The sequence below is a fragment of the Monopterus albus genome, unplaced genomic scaffold (genome assembly GCF_001952655.1).
Source record: "Monopterus albus unplaced genomic scaffold, M_albus_1.0 scaffold250.1, whole genome shotgun sequence".
NCBI lineage: Eukaryota > Metazoa > Chordata > Actinopteri > Synbranchiformes > Synbranchidae > Monopterus > Monopterus albus.
This window is the reverse complement of record NW_018128130.1, coordinates 1,862,681-1,876,643: the sequence shown is the minus strand read 5'-3', so window position 1 is coordinate 1,876,643 and position 13,963 is coordinate 1,862,681. Positions and strand designations below refer to the sequence as shown.

Genomic DNA, 13,963 nt, shown 5'->3' with positions numbered 1-13,963 from the left:
TTCGACGACAACGGCATTCAGTACCTGGTGAGAGGATGTTCTGTATTTCCATTGTCTTATGAGGGATGTACCGATACCAGTACTGGGTCCGATACCAGCCTCTTGTAAAAGTTGTCCGATACTACACATGGATGACAGCATTGCATTAAGCTCACGATGGCTGAGCCACTTGTTAGATAGTGGAGAAGAAATTTCAGTGGCTCATGGATCCTTTAAGATAAGTGACAGAACTAAAGGCAACTGAGAACTCTGATTCTCTGCTCTGCTGTGAGTCCAGAAGCTCCCCTCCCTCCCTGTCTCACACAGCCATGAGGTTACATTTTACAGAGATGTCAATGCTCAATATGTGCAACACGGCCAACAGTAGTGGAGAAAGTAAGTAAACACTTGTTGAACAAGCTCAACACAACAACAAATAAAGAAATACGTCTTCACTCTCCCCACAGTCAAAATGCCTGGCCCGTTCGCCCACTAAACCCATACAGTGCTCGTTTTACTCACTGCAGTGGATTGTTGAAACAAGGAAAAACACTCATTTAGTGTAATTAATGGCAGAGCTTAATGACCTCTGTGTATGACAATGAGCTGAATTCTTGTGGTGTTGAAGGCTGAGCCCAGCAGCTCGTCTACAGCAGAGCAGGTGTGTGTCCAGCACAGAGGACAGGATGCAGCCACAGACCGTCGCTGGTTTAAAGTCAGAACATGTACCCTCATTAAATTAAACATTTAAATTGCCGACTATGATACTGTGCGCTCCCAAACTTGCCGTTCTGAGCAGGGGTTATGAAATTATTTTGTCCTAACAGAGGGTCACACTCCTACAAAGGCTAAAATCCACTGTAATACAGTGTGTCATGTGGTAGGCTATAGACCTTCAGTCAGTTACACGGTGGCAGTGCTGTGGTGGTTATCACAAATAGTTTTCAAGTAGGTCACCTAGCCTCCAGTTATATTTTATTTAACCACAATCAGAAGGTAGATCTCATGGAAATCAAAGTTGTCTCTAAAGCTTCTGTACCCGATGTAAATGCCCTGTACTTGGTGTGGAAAACGTGGTATGGGTGCATTCCTAGTCTTATTGTATGAGAGCAAGTGAGGTATGGATTTGAAAGACCAACAAAGGTGGTGTGTAACTGGTGTTTTCTGGTTTTTATTGAGCCTCAGTATTTCTCGGTCTTGGCACAATGTAACACATGGGAACCATCGCTGTTTTAAAGGCAAAGTCATTTTAAAGCTGCAGGAGCTCCTGTGTCATTGTGACAAAGGACTCCAGATGGACTATTTTAAAGTTGTAGATCAGAACAGTTTGTTCACAGTGTAACCACAGCCTGACCTTCCACATCTGTCTTTAGATTGTTAGCCATTTTATTAACTGCCAGGCTGCTGCTCATTTTTTTTTTTTATTAGTTTTTTGGTCAGTTTTTTTATGCAGGTTGAAAGGGACAGGTGTTTACTGATCAATCCATGAACTATTGTGTAGTTTGTTCCTGACAACTAGCCAACTTTCAGTATACAGTAAAAGTCCCACTCATGTGGAGTGTCTGTGTCTGTGACAGCCAGATCAGCTCTGCTTTACATCATTACTGTGTTGAGCATTAGACATCTGAATGCACTTTTTCTTGTCCTTCAGGCAGCAATCGCTTTGCATTCATTTCCATATAATCTGCAAATCAATTAACACATCCTTGAAACTTCCTGAGTTGTGTATCACACTGACAATCAAGTCTGGTTCGCTGTTAGATATTTGTTAAGGAACTGTTGCACTCTTTAGCTTTATCAAATATAACTGAGAAAAAGAAATTGGTACATTTGTACTGTACAAGTTTTGTGTGTTTATACTCAGTTGTCCTCCAGACATAACAATAGTGATTATGGCCAAACAGTTCAGTTTTTGTTTCATCAGACCAGAGGACAATTCTCCAAAAAGTCAGATCTTTGTCCCCATGTGGAGCTGCACACTGTAGTCGGCCTTTTTTGTGGCGTCTTGAAGCAGTGGCTTTTTCCTCGCTGAGCAGCCTTTCAGGTTATGTTGATATAGGACTGGTTTTATGGTGGATATTGATACTTTGGTACCTGTTTCCTCCAGTGTCTCAACAAGGTCCTTTGCTGTTGTTCTGGGATTGATTTGTACTGTTTGGGACCAAAGTACGTCCATCTCTAGGAGACAGAACGTGTCTCCTTCCTGAGTACTATGATGGCTGCATTGTCCCATGGTGTTTATACTTGTGTAGTGTTGTTTGTACAGATGAACGTGGAGCCTTCAGGTGTTTGGAATATGCTCCAAGGATGAACCAGACTTCTGTAAACAACTGTTGAAAAAATGACTTGTGTCATGCATAAAGTACATGTTCTAACTGAAAGGATACCATCCTCACCTACCAAAAGGAGAGGAACCGCTTCCCTCAGAGCTGCAGGCATTTCGACGACAACGGCATTCAGTACCTGGTGAGAGGATGTTCTGTATTTCCATTGTCTTATGAGGGATGTACCGATACCAGTACTGGGTCCGATACCAGCCTCTTGTAAAAGTTGTCCGATACTACACATGGATGACAGCATTGCATTAAGCTCACGATGGCTGAGCCACTTGTTAGATAGTGGAGAAGAAATTTCAGTGGCTCATGGATCCTTTAAGATAAGTGACAGAACTAAAGGCAACTGAGAACTCTGATTCTCTGCTCTGCTGTGAGTCCAGAAGCTCCCCTCCCTCCCTGTCTCACACAGCCATGAGGTTACATTTTACAGAGATGTCAATGCTCAATATGTGCAACACGGCCAACAGTAGTGGAGAAAGTAAGTAAACACTTGTTGAACAAGCTCAACACAACAACAAATAAAGAAATACGTCTTCACTCTCCCCACAGTCAAAATGCCTGGCCCGTTCGCCCACTAAACCCATACAGTGCTCGTTTTACTCACTGCAGTGGATTGTTGAAACAAGGAAAAACACTCATTTAGTGTAATTAATGGCAGAGCTTAATGACCTCTGTGTATGACAATGAGCTGAATTCTTGTGGTGTTGAAGGCTGAGCCCAGCAGCTCGTCTACAGCAGAGCAGGTGTGTGTCCAGCACAGAGGACAGGATGCAGCCACAGACCGTCGCTGGTTTAAAGTCAGAACATGTACCCTCATTAAATTAAACATTTAAATTGCCGACTATGATACTGTGCGCTCCCAAACTTGCCGTTCTGAGCAGGGGTTATGAAATTATTTTGTCCTAACAGAGGGTCACACTCCTACAAAGGCTAAAATCCACTGTAATACAGTGTGTCATGTGGTAGGCTATAGACCTTCAGTCAGTTACACGGTGGCAGTGCTGTGGTGGTTATCACAAATAGTTTTCAAGTAGGTCACCTAGCCTCCAGTTATATTTTATTTAACCACAATCAGAAGGTAGATCTCATGGAAATCAAAGTTGTCTCTAAAGCTTCTGTACCCGATGTAAATGCCCTGTACTTGGTGTGGAAAACGTGGTATGGGTGCATTCCTAGTCTTATTGTATGAGAGCAAGTGAGGTATGGATTTGAAAGACCAACAAAGGTGGTGTGTAACTGGTGTTTTCTGGTTTTTATTGAGCCTCAGTATTTCTCGGTCTTGGCACAATGTAACACATGGGAACCATCGCTGTTTTAAAGGCAAAGTCATTTTAAAGCTGCAGGAGCTCCTGTGTCATTGTGACAAAGGACTCCAGATGGACTATTTTAAAGTTGTAGATCAGAACAGTTTGTTCACAGTGTAACCACAGCCTGACCTTCCACATCTGTCTTTAGATTGTTAGCCATTTTATTAACTGCCAGGCTGCTGCTCATTTTTTTTTTTTATTAGTTTTTTGGTCAGTTTTTTTATGCAGGTTGAAAGGGACAGGTGTTTACTGATCAATCCATGAACTATTGTGTAGTTTGTTCCTGACAACTAGCCAACTTTCAGTATACAGTAAAAGTCCCACTCATGTGGAGTGTCTGTGTCTGTGACAGCCAGATCAGCTCTGCTTTACATCATTACTGTGTTGAGCATTAGACATCTGAATGCACTTTTTCTTGTCCTTCAGGCAGCAATCGCTTTGCATTCATTTCCATATAATCTGCAAATCAATTAACACATCCTTGAAACTTCCTGAGTTGTGTATCACACTGACAATCAAGTCTGGTTCGCTGTTAGATATTTGTTAAGGAACTGTTGCACTCTTTAGCTTTATCAAATATAACTGAGAAAAAGAAATTGGTACATTTGTACTGTACAAGTTTTGTGTGTTTATACTCAGTTGTCCTCCAGACATAACAATAGTGATTATGGCCAAACAGTTCAGTTTTTGTTTCATCAGACCAGAGGACAATTCTCCAAAAAGTCAGATCTTTGTCCCCATGTGGAGCTGCACACTGTAGTCGGCCTTTTTTGTGGCGTCTTGAAGCAGTGGCTTTTTCCTCGCTGAGCAGCCTTTCAGGTTATGTTGATATAGGACTGGTTTTATGGTGGATATTGATACTTTGGTACCTGTTTCCTCCAGTGTCTCAACAAGGTCCTTTGCTGTTGTTCTGGGATTGATTTGTACTGTTTGGGACCAAAGTACGTCCATCTCTAGGAGACAGAACGTGTCTCCTTCCTGAGTACTATGATGGCTGCATTGTCCCATGGTGTTTATACTTGTGTAGTGTTGTTTGTACAGATGAACGTGGAGCCTTCAGGTGTTTGGAATATGCTCCAAGGATGAACCAGACTTCTGTAAACAACTGTTGAAAAAATGACTTGTGTCATGCATAAAGTACATGTTCTAACTGAAAGGATACCATCCTCACCTACCAAAAGGAGAGTTTGTTATCCTGACATCTGTGGAGTGGTTAAAATATATGACTTCAACCTAAATGTATGTAAACTTCTGAATTGAGCTGTACATGTTTTCACAAGATATGTCGACAGAGTCCTACACACACCTCCACAAACAGCAGCAATGCCCGCTTTGCTGCTGTTCGGTTCAAACTTTCAGTATTTTAACATTTGACCTGTCACCAGAAGAGTGTCATCTTAATATTTAACATTAAAAAGTGTCATCTAATCTGTTTCCATGTCTGTCTCCCCGTTTCAGGCCGTTCTGAACCAGAAGTTCACCGACTGTTTTGTTTTAGTATTTCTAGATACCCAAGCTGGAAAAACAGTGAGTTATTACACCAATATGATTTATATTATTATTACATTATAATTATGCAAATGTGGAAGCAGTGTTTCTTTCTTTTTATTCCTCCTACAGAGTCTAAAGGTTGTGTTTCGGGAGCCACTGCCATCACAGCCACAGGCCAACAGCAGTCCTCCTCCCCAGCTGGTGTCCATGTATCATCACTTGGAGTCCGTCATCAATACCGCCTGCTACAACCTCTGGACAGGGCTGTTATAGAGCTGCCCTCAACGCATGGAAACGGGAAGCAACAGTCTTATTGCCAGTAATCTGCCCCAGCAGCTACTCCACTCACTCAGTTCTACCTTGCTAGCACAGAGCCACATTAAGAAATGTGTTTGTGTTTTCTTTTCTGTAACTGAGAAACATCCTAATGTAATGTAATGTAATGTTCATCAGCAGTGTGGATTTCACCAGTCTGGACAGTCTAAATGAAATGCATGGCCAGTCATTCATAAGCAGCCAACAGCACTTCTGGCTGTGGAACCGCATAGGTTTCATATCCCACAGGTCTGGGTTTGTTGAATTGTGTGCCTTCTGATTGCATTCTACTAGCGCCTCATACCACATCAGTGTTTTCTGTGTGAGAGACAGGTGCAATGTCAGTGTGCTGAGTGGGAAGGCTTTTAAATTTGATTTCCACCAGTGTCAAGCCTGCTCCCCACTTAAACCCCACTGCCATATCTTGTGGCCTGAAGTGCCTTTCTCTCTCTCTTTAATGAAGTGATGATGCTGTCATTCCATCAGTTCTGCACAGAAGGTGTTTGGAAGAGCACACTCCTGATGTTATGCACTGAAAGTGCCGAAGTCAGTTTGGAGAAATGTGACAAAAATTGCCTCTCATAAGCAAGAAAATGGGTCACATTAACTTTGATGATTTGCATAATAGCATGACACATGTCGTCAGCGCCGAGTGTTTCCAAAGCATGTTCAGGGTGATGAATTTGATTTGTGTATTCTGAAAGTGTAGCTGGTAACCTCCATTTACAAGAGGGCATGGAGCGCCAGCCTGATAAGACTGTTACACCACAACAAACATGAAAGCCTGATATCCATTACCATCATCACTGATGTATTCAGCAGCCTTATATTTCGGTACATTTCCACTGGAAGGAAACCAAAACCATGTTTGAGCTTGTTTGTCATGCCTGGCAGCATTCTCAGAGAATTCAATCCGAATATTAAACACTGGATATTCATCATGCACAATGTGAACTGTACCATGTTAGCGCTTAGCATTTTGACACTGTAATGTAAACTGCACTGTCTCAAGCTGTATATTATGTACATACAGAGCACTTTATACAGTATGTGAAATGCTAAATAAACTAGTGGGACTAATGTGATTAGTCTTTTTTTAACCTTAACATGTGGCAACCTGGGGTGGTTTAAAGTCCTAGAGGGAAATGGCTACAATAAATGACTCCCCCTCCTCTACGCTCGGCTGGTCTCGCCACAGCGAATCATCTATTCTCACACTGTCGATTCACATAGATTGAAACTTGGCACATTTTTACGCCGGATGCCCTTTCTAATGCAACCCTACTGGGACCAGCGCATGACACGTCTGAATGTTTCAATTCTTAAACGCTGGTTTACAGTTTGCTTATTCACTTAGCTAAGTAACAGCTGAGACTTTAAGTTCAATCCCAAACTTGAAATCGATCAAAAGATAAACTCTTCTCTTCATGGGTTCTAATGATGTAATGGTAAATGGTCTTACACTTGTATAGCGCTTTTCTCTGTAGTGAAGCACACTCAAAACTAGCTACACATAAAAACAGATGGTATACAATCATATTAAATCAGACTTGGACTGATGTGAAGTTAGCTGGGGATACTGTGAGAACAAAAATAAAGAATAAAAGTCATCTCTTATTAGCACAGTTAAAGACCAACAGATCCACCTGTCGATTGATTGTGACATTTACTTCTAGATGGGAGTTTGACATTTAAATACTAAAATGTCCAATATGAACTGCTCCTAAGAACTCCACTGCTGCAACTGGTCTGCCTGAAGAAAGGAGTCGACACTTGGAGGATACTGTGTGTAGTTTTGTCTTTTGGAGCTCTGATAAAGTGTCGAACAATTACCAACATAACCAGGATGAGGGCTAAGTCTCCATAATGTAAACATACTGTATATATGACAACAAGCCCAACATAAAGAAGAACGGTATTGTACATCTGTGTATATAAGAAAAATGGGGAAAAGCCCACTGGAATCTGTTCAAAGCCCAGGGACAAAGAAAGCGTGTTGTTCCTGGTAGATGTTCGCAAGTATAATGTGATCACTTGCTGTGTATCCAGTAATTTTTGATCCAACCCAGACCCTCATTTGTGGAGCCTAAAGTAAAGAAAAGACTATTATTAACACATTTTTCTAAATGGGTTCCATACTGAATAAAATAAGAACAACCCTCACCTAGTGGTTTGTACTCGCAGCCGACATATCCCTGGTAGCCGAGGTTTTCCAGAGTGCTAAACAGGTAGCTATAGTTGAGCTCTCCGTCACTGTCTGGCTCATTCCGGCCTGGAACCTGAGCAATCTGAACATGACCTGAGAAACACAGCACCACTGCCGATTACACTGCTGCCCGCTGTGGATTTTCTTCTTTGTTATCTCCAGAGGCTTGACTCTGTGCTCTAGTTACATCGTTACAGTTAGACAAGTTTATCCTTAGTAGCTGAAGAACCACAATCTGTTACTAAGGGTTTGTTCATACCTAGTCTGAAGTAAAACATGTTTGTGTGAAACCAGAGGCTTTAATATTGTTGGGATTATAATGATTTTTGCAATTCAAATTTTGTGCTATGAAAAAACTTTGCATGGACAAGATAAAAGAATCTCTGAGACCTGGTTTGTGTCTAATGCAAGGATATGGACAGAAACTGCCTGAACCAGCAGGAAACCAGACAGACTTCACAAAGATGCAAGAAGGCACAAGAGCTTCAGCAGGCTACTGAACATAAGCTGAAGCACGATGTAGCAGCAGCGGTAGTTAGGAGGTACACCAGGAGCCATATTACTAGCAGTCCTCGAAAAATGATGACACACACAATTCGCTAGGTACACAACCCTGCACTGAAAAATAGACTGGCAAGTGTTTTTGACAAGGATGATCTGTGGACACTGGTGTTCCAGTGCCAGCATGAAGGACAATGCGTGAAGTCAAACCCTACAAACAGCATCCAAGAAGAAAGCCACTGCCCACCAGGTGATACACAACTGCAAGATTAAACACTGCTAAAGAACATGAAAAGAAGCCTGATGAATATTTGGTCAGATGAAACCAAAATAAATATGACTGGAACAGATGGCGTGGACCTTTTTTCAGTTTTCCAACACGACAGTGATCCTAAACACACTGCACCGTGTTGTACTGATGTTCAGTATAGTTTAATTACAAAACCACTTCTGTTTTACAGCTGGCTTCATTCCTCTTGGGCTTTCACTACAAATAAAACTGTTATAAAATGAACAGGAATTTTAGCTACTTAACATTTCGTGACTTTGACCAGGAAAGTACTCAGTGCTGCTGTATCTGACCACACACGGAAACCTTTAGTGCTCCACTGAGAGAAGCTGTGCCACCAGCTATAGGCTTACATCGTTGCGTTTCTTATCAAAATTCAACGGGACCTAATCTTCTTTCTTTTGTAATGACGGGGAGTCAGGTTCTGCTTCACAGTTCTCCAGGACTGAGCCAGACAGACAGTGGACGTAACACATATGAACCACCCTCACCCACCTCCCCCACTGGATGACTGGCCTTCTGTAATATTCTGACAATTCTATTTAAAATGCTCCAACAGCAATGAGGTGGTGGGAGTAGAAGCACAGTGGAATGGACACGAGACTGAAGGGGTATCGGAAGATTCCTCCATCGAAGTCCAACTCAGTATCTTTATTAACATTAGTAAAATGATTTGACACCACTGGCTGTAATGAAGGACGAATACCAGTGCCAAGATTTGAAAGGTCTTAATTAGGAGAATATGGGGTGGTGTGACTGACGCTCCAAAAGCTTCGGTGGAATCAGGCAGGATTTTGTAGAAAAATTCTTTTGTGACATTCAAAATATGGAGGATCGATGAAGCAGAGGGCAGCCTTGGTGGACGCCTCTAGAGACAGACAGTATGTGCCATTCTGTGTTCATATGTATGACCGTTTCACTCTTTAATTTTACTCACCAATTATGGGGAAATACTTCTGTATGTTTTGTGTCAGGTTTCCATCCATTATTTGCCAGTGAAAGACGTCCTGAAACAGTTCAGATATTTGTCAAGTCAAAAGAACTTGTTTTTTATAAATAATTTTAGAGCTTCAACATGTGTTTTTTTTTCCCCAAGTTATTTCTAAAGCACCCACCATTTGGAGCTTGATGTTTGGCTTTCCAACCTTCTCCAGTATTGCAGCCGCTGCAGACACAAAAATGAAGCTCAGCTACGGCAAGGCAGGTTTATTTATACAGCCTGTTTTCATCCAGAAAGGCAATTCAGAGTGCTTAACACTATGCAAGCAAACAGATAAAATAACAGAATGCAAATTAGATTAAAACACTAAATGCAAATTGAAAGGATTACATGACAGCACACTGTACAGAATCTAATTTACCCACTGCTGCAACATGACACACCTCACTGTCTCAACCTGCTTCCATGTCCGTGCCATTTAAAGAGTGGGCCGTGCACTTACCTTTATGGGCCGCTTACAAAATCTGTTACTGGTGGCAAAATGACTTATTACTGGCCAGATTTTCTGGTCACATCAGAAATACAATACATGATGGCATCTCATTGGACATTTTCATTTAAACTGATCCGCATACACACATCCAGTACAGCACTGCTGGCAAGTGCAAAGATTAAACATGCCCTTTTACAGAAAACCCTGTATGGTGTTACTCCTCATCAGTAGCCTTGAACAGTACTGAGAGTACATGCTGGTTAGTGTCCGTGCCATGTCAGTGGCACACAGCGTCTTACCGTGATGAGGAGAGTCCAGGAAATACCTGGGATCTGTAATCCGTGTGTTGATTGGTTCAATCAGACCAGTGAGTCCTTCCTGTGAGGACCAGGGAGATTTCAACATTCTGATTACAGTGAGTGAGACAACCACCGTGAAATAAGGAGCTCTTTGTTCAGGGCGTTGTGATGTTACTCTATCGATTACGAGGCATGTTAAAGCTGAGACTTGGTACTTTATTGTAATATCCAGTATTTTATCTCAAGCTGAATGTGCTCAAGAAAAGAGCCTGAAGAAGAAACATATCTAGCTGGCCCAGTACCGTACATGTTATTCTCATTTTCCTTAGTGGTTTAACTATGGAGGTCAGCAGCTGGTAGTAATCACTCATTCAAAAGCACACTTTTGGACTTTGATGAATGCAAGAGTTTCCCTAAGACGGATGCCACCTTTTTGATGCTGACTCAGCATCCACACTATTGTTATCCTGTTCTTTATTATTCTCGTTTCTTCCGTACGTATTTTGCTGCTGAATAACTCCAGTATACTTTCAGCTAGAAAAACCAAATATCAAAATGTCCAGCTTCTTAAAGGACATGATGGCGTGTATTCAGCTGTTTTGTAACTTTCATACTTTTTAAAATATTCAGCTTTTTTCAAGACTTTTTTTATAATGGAAGTCAGATTAATACAGAAACTGTATGGCCCCACCACTGATGACAAATCATTTTATGAGTGTGAAATAGGTCCCTGTGCGATCTCAGCCTCATGTGACAATGATGTGAGAAACTGAAACCAGAAAATATTCTAAATGTGTGCCTATCCAGCAGCTGGATAGCTTGGTGATTAACACCACTGTATTTGGTACAGCAGGTCGGATCGATTCCCTGTCGGGGTTCGGGCAATATCCAGCGTGGGCCCTTAGCAGGGCCCTTACATCTAACCAAGCTTTTCCTTGCTCACCCCATTTTCTGTGTTAACCAATAGTAGAGACCAGTAAAAGTTCTGAATGTGTGCCTATTGAACGGGTGACAGAGCTCAGTGGTTAACACCACTGACTTTGGTACAGCAGGTTGGGGTTCAAGTTCTGTGCGCTTGTCTGTGGGACTGCAATAACCGTCAGCTCTTACCAACAGCTTTCCTCCACCTTCAGCCTTTCCTGATGTAAACAGTTCTAATCCAGTGTCTGTTTTATTTGTTGTTGCTGCACATTTCTAAAAGATCAACAGTGCCAAGACTGAGTTATGCTTCTTTCTTTTCAAGCATAACACTCAGAATATACTGCAACCCCCTAGGGACTACAGTATATCCAGAGAAAGAGCGGGCGGAGAGAGAGGTTCACTGACTGTACTGCACGGCAAAGGGACTGGAACATAATGAAAGTGAACTCAAATTTAACCAAAGTGTGACACATTGTTTGTCTGGAGAAAGATTTTATACTATGAAAATGTTCAGTGGTACATTTGCTGTTTGCTGAAAGGAAAACTACTGTAGCTGCTAACTTATAGCCATTATGGGCAGCTCATAGCAATGGTTTGTATCAATATGCAAGTACCTAAACACCTGGTGTTGGTTTACAACTTTAAAGCCTTTTATGGAAACCCAGAGTGTTCAATAATGATAATAAATAAAAACAACACTGAAATTAATAATCATAAGAATAAATTGTGTAAAATATACTTGCGCAGACAATCTGTGAAATCATTCGAGAAATATTAAAACTGAAGTCATTATTTTGAAATGGTATTTCATCATTCTTAATAGAGTTTTTAGGGGTTATTTTTATTGTGATTATGGACAATTATTATTTCAAAGTGCTATTTTTAAGTCTGTTTTTATTTCATAATAACTTTTTATATGTCCTGTTACTACGGTAGCCTAGATGGGACATTATGTTCATGCTGCTGTCTGTGGCTCTGCAATAGAATGTGCTCTTTAACACAGTAAGTCTGGAACAATTCAAAGCAGAAACTCTAGACTTATACAGTAGATGGTCTGATAGGTATTTGCATAAATGTGCATTTTAATGAGGGGGCTGATTTCACAAAAACTGCACATTAACCTAACACATTCAAATTATTTCCAAATAGATTCCATTACGCAAAAAAGTATGTACTGTATGTTGGTAGGAAAATAATACAGATAGAATGCAGCAAATTGCAGTACAACTCACATTACCAGTAGGAATTCTGACCATTGACACATAACATTATGACCACTGACAGGTGAAGTGAATCACACCGATGAGCTCGTTACAGCCACCTGTCAGCGTCAACTACGGCTGTCATCCATCTTGAATCTACAACCAAATTTCCAGAACTGCCACCGGAGACTAACTTGAAGAACCCAGCTACCACCTGATTGGACAATTTGACTTTGACTCTGTGATTGGACTGTCACTGTCTAATCAGATTCAGGTGACTCACACTAAACCTCAGTATCTCATCAACTGCTGTCTGCATTCTCATGATGGAGATTTTGCATTTATTGTTTCCTGCTCCACCACAGGTTGATTCTCCAACTAATGATGAACATGGCACAAGACTGAACTGCAAAAAATGGGCAGTAATTCAAGAGGTGTGGAAATTTTCAACTTCTACCTGGTGACTTTAAGCTTCTGTCTTCCTGCTCAAAACCTTCTGAAAGATGGGATCAGGTGATCACTGTAGCACATCATCATGTGTGTCACCTCCTTCCCAATGCCCTTACCTCTGTAACTGGGCTCTGTAGAAACAAGGGAAATATAGTGTATCCACCTGCTGTATAGGGACACATTTAGAATTTTTACTGGTTTCTGCTATTGGTTAATGCAGCTTGGCAAGGGAAAAGGGGTGAGGCACACATTTTAATTGCTTAAAACAGAAACATTAAAATGAACATGGTACCACACAAACGGTCACACAGTAAGACACACACAGCATCCACACGTATTTTCTTCTGGGAACGCATTTGTCTACCGTACTTTCTGGACTATAAGCCGCTACTTTTGTCGCTTCATGCCCACACCCTCATCATGGGCAACACACAACGAAATGCATATGATGCAGCTTTCAAGTTACAGGCGATCGATCTGGCTGTTGAAATATCTCATGTTACAAAGTGGACACCTGCAGCTATGTACAAAATGTTTTTCATCTTACATTTAGTGGGTGTGGCTTATAGTCCGGAAATTACGGTAGTTGTATATTATAACCTATACAGGAACTCAATTGAATCATATTTTCATATCTTCTATTTGTTTTCTTATTAGATGTATCCTATTTTTTCTTTACAATATCCTGCAGCAGAAATCCAGGTTACTCCAGTCATAGTGCTGATGTTCTGGGTATGCTGGACACACGAGGTCAGCTACCTTTGAGAGGAGATCAGCAGCATAGCTTAGGTTCTGCACAAAGACAGCCTCCATCTCCTTGGCAACCACCACTCTGTGTGAGCCCACAGGAAGCCTCCCTGCCATCAGGTGGATCCTGGTAATGAAACATGGAAAAGATGAGGCGCTGCTTCCACTACTGCTGCTCTGAAACTGTGTTGCAACCTGTCAGGCAAGTGTAGTCACATTACATTAACTAGCTAGCATGCATGAAATTTCAACACTGTAGCTAAGTGTTGGGCTGCACGCTGGCGCCACGGTCGAGCCCCAGCCAACCCGGGGCCTTTCTGTACAGAGTTTGCATGGGTTCTCTGGCTTCCTCCCACTGTCCAAAGACATGCAGCATAGGTTGATTGACGTCTCTAAATTGCCCGTAGGAGTGATTGTGTGTGTGTGAGTGGTTGTTGGTCTGCGTGTTAGCCCTGCGATGGACTGGCGACCTGTCCAGGGTGTCCCC

The 13,963-nt window shown here is 41.7% G+C and overlaps 2 protein-coding genes across 3 annotated transcripts in view; one reads left to right on the top strand and one right to left on the bottom strand.

Moving 5' to 3' along the window:
• The window catches only part of szt2 (SZT2 subunit of KICSTOR complex), a 145,314-nt gene extending 138,805 nt beyond the window's left edge, over positions 1-6,509 (top strand). Inside the window, exons 80-82 of the mRNA XM_020620906.1 lie at positions 2,391-2,445; positions 5,081-5,149; positions 5,243-6,509. Of these exons, the coding sequence (XP_020476562.1) occupies positions 2,391-2,445; positions 5,081-5,149; positions 5,243-5,386 (268 nt within the window). The 3' untranslated portion in view covers positions 5,387-6,509. The remainder of the gene's footprint in view (positions 1-2,390; positions 2,446-5,080; positions 5,150-5,242) is intronic.
• Positions 6,510-6,605: 96 nt separating this feature from the next.
• Positions 6,606-13,963, bottom strand: part of hyi (hydroxypyruvate isomerase) — a 10,252-nt gene continuing 2,894 nt past the window's right edge. Inside the window, exons 3-8 of one of the 2 annotated variants that reach the window (XM_020620851.1) lie at positions 13,489-13,603; positions 10,157-10,235; positions 9,540-9,589; positions 9,362-9,431; positions 7,593-7,727; positions 6,606-7,514 (exon numbers count right to left, since the gene is read on the bottom strand). In XM_020620851.1, the coding sequence (XP_020476507.1) occupies positions 7,459-7,514; positions 7,593-7,727; positions 9,362-9,431; positions 9,540-9,589; positions 10,157-10,235; positions 13,489-13,603 (505 nt within the window). In that variant the 3' untranslated portion in view covers positions 6,606-7,458. Of the gene's footprint in view, positions 7,515-7,592; positions 7,728-9,148; positions 9,293-9,361; positions 9,432-9,539; positions 9,590-10,156; positions 10,236-13,488; positions 13,604-13,963 lie in introns of those variants that run through there. The other variant, XM_020620852.1, reaches the window with a different exon arrangement.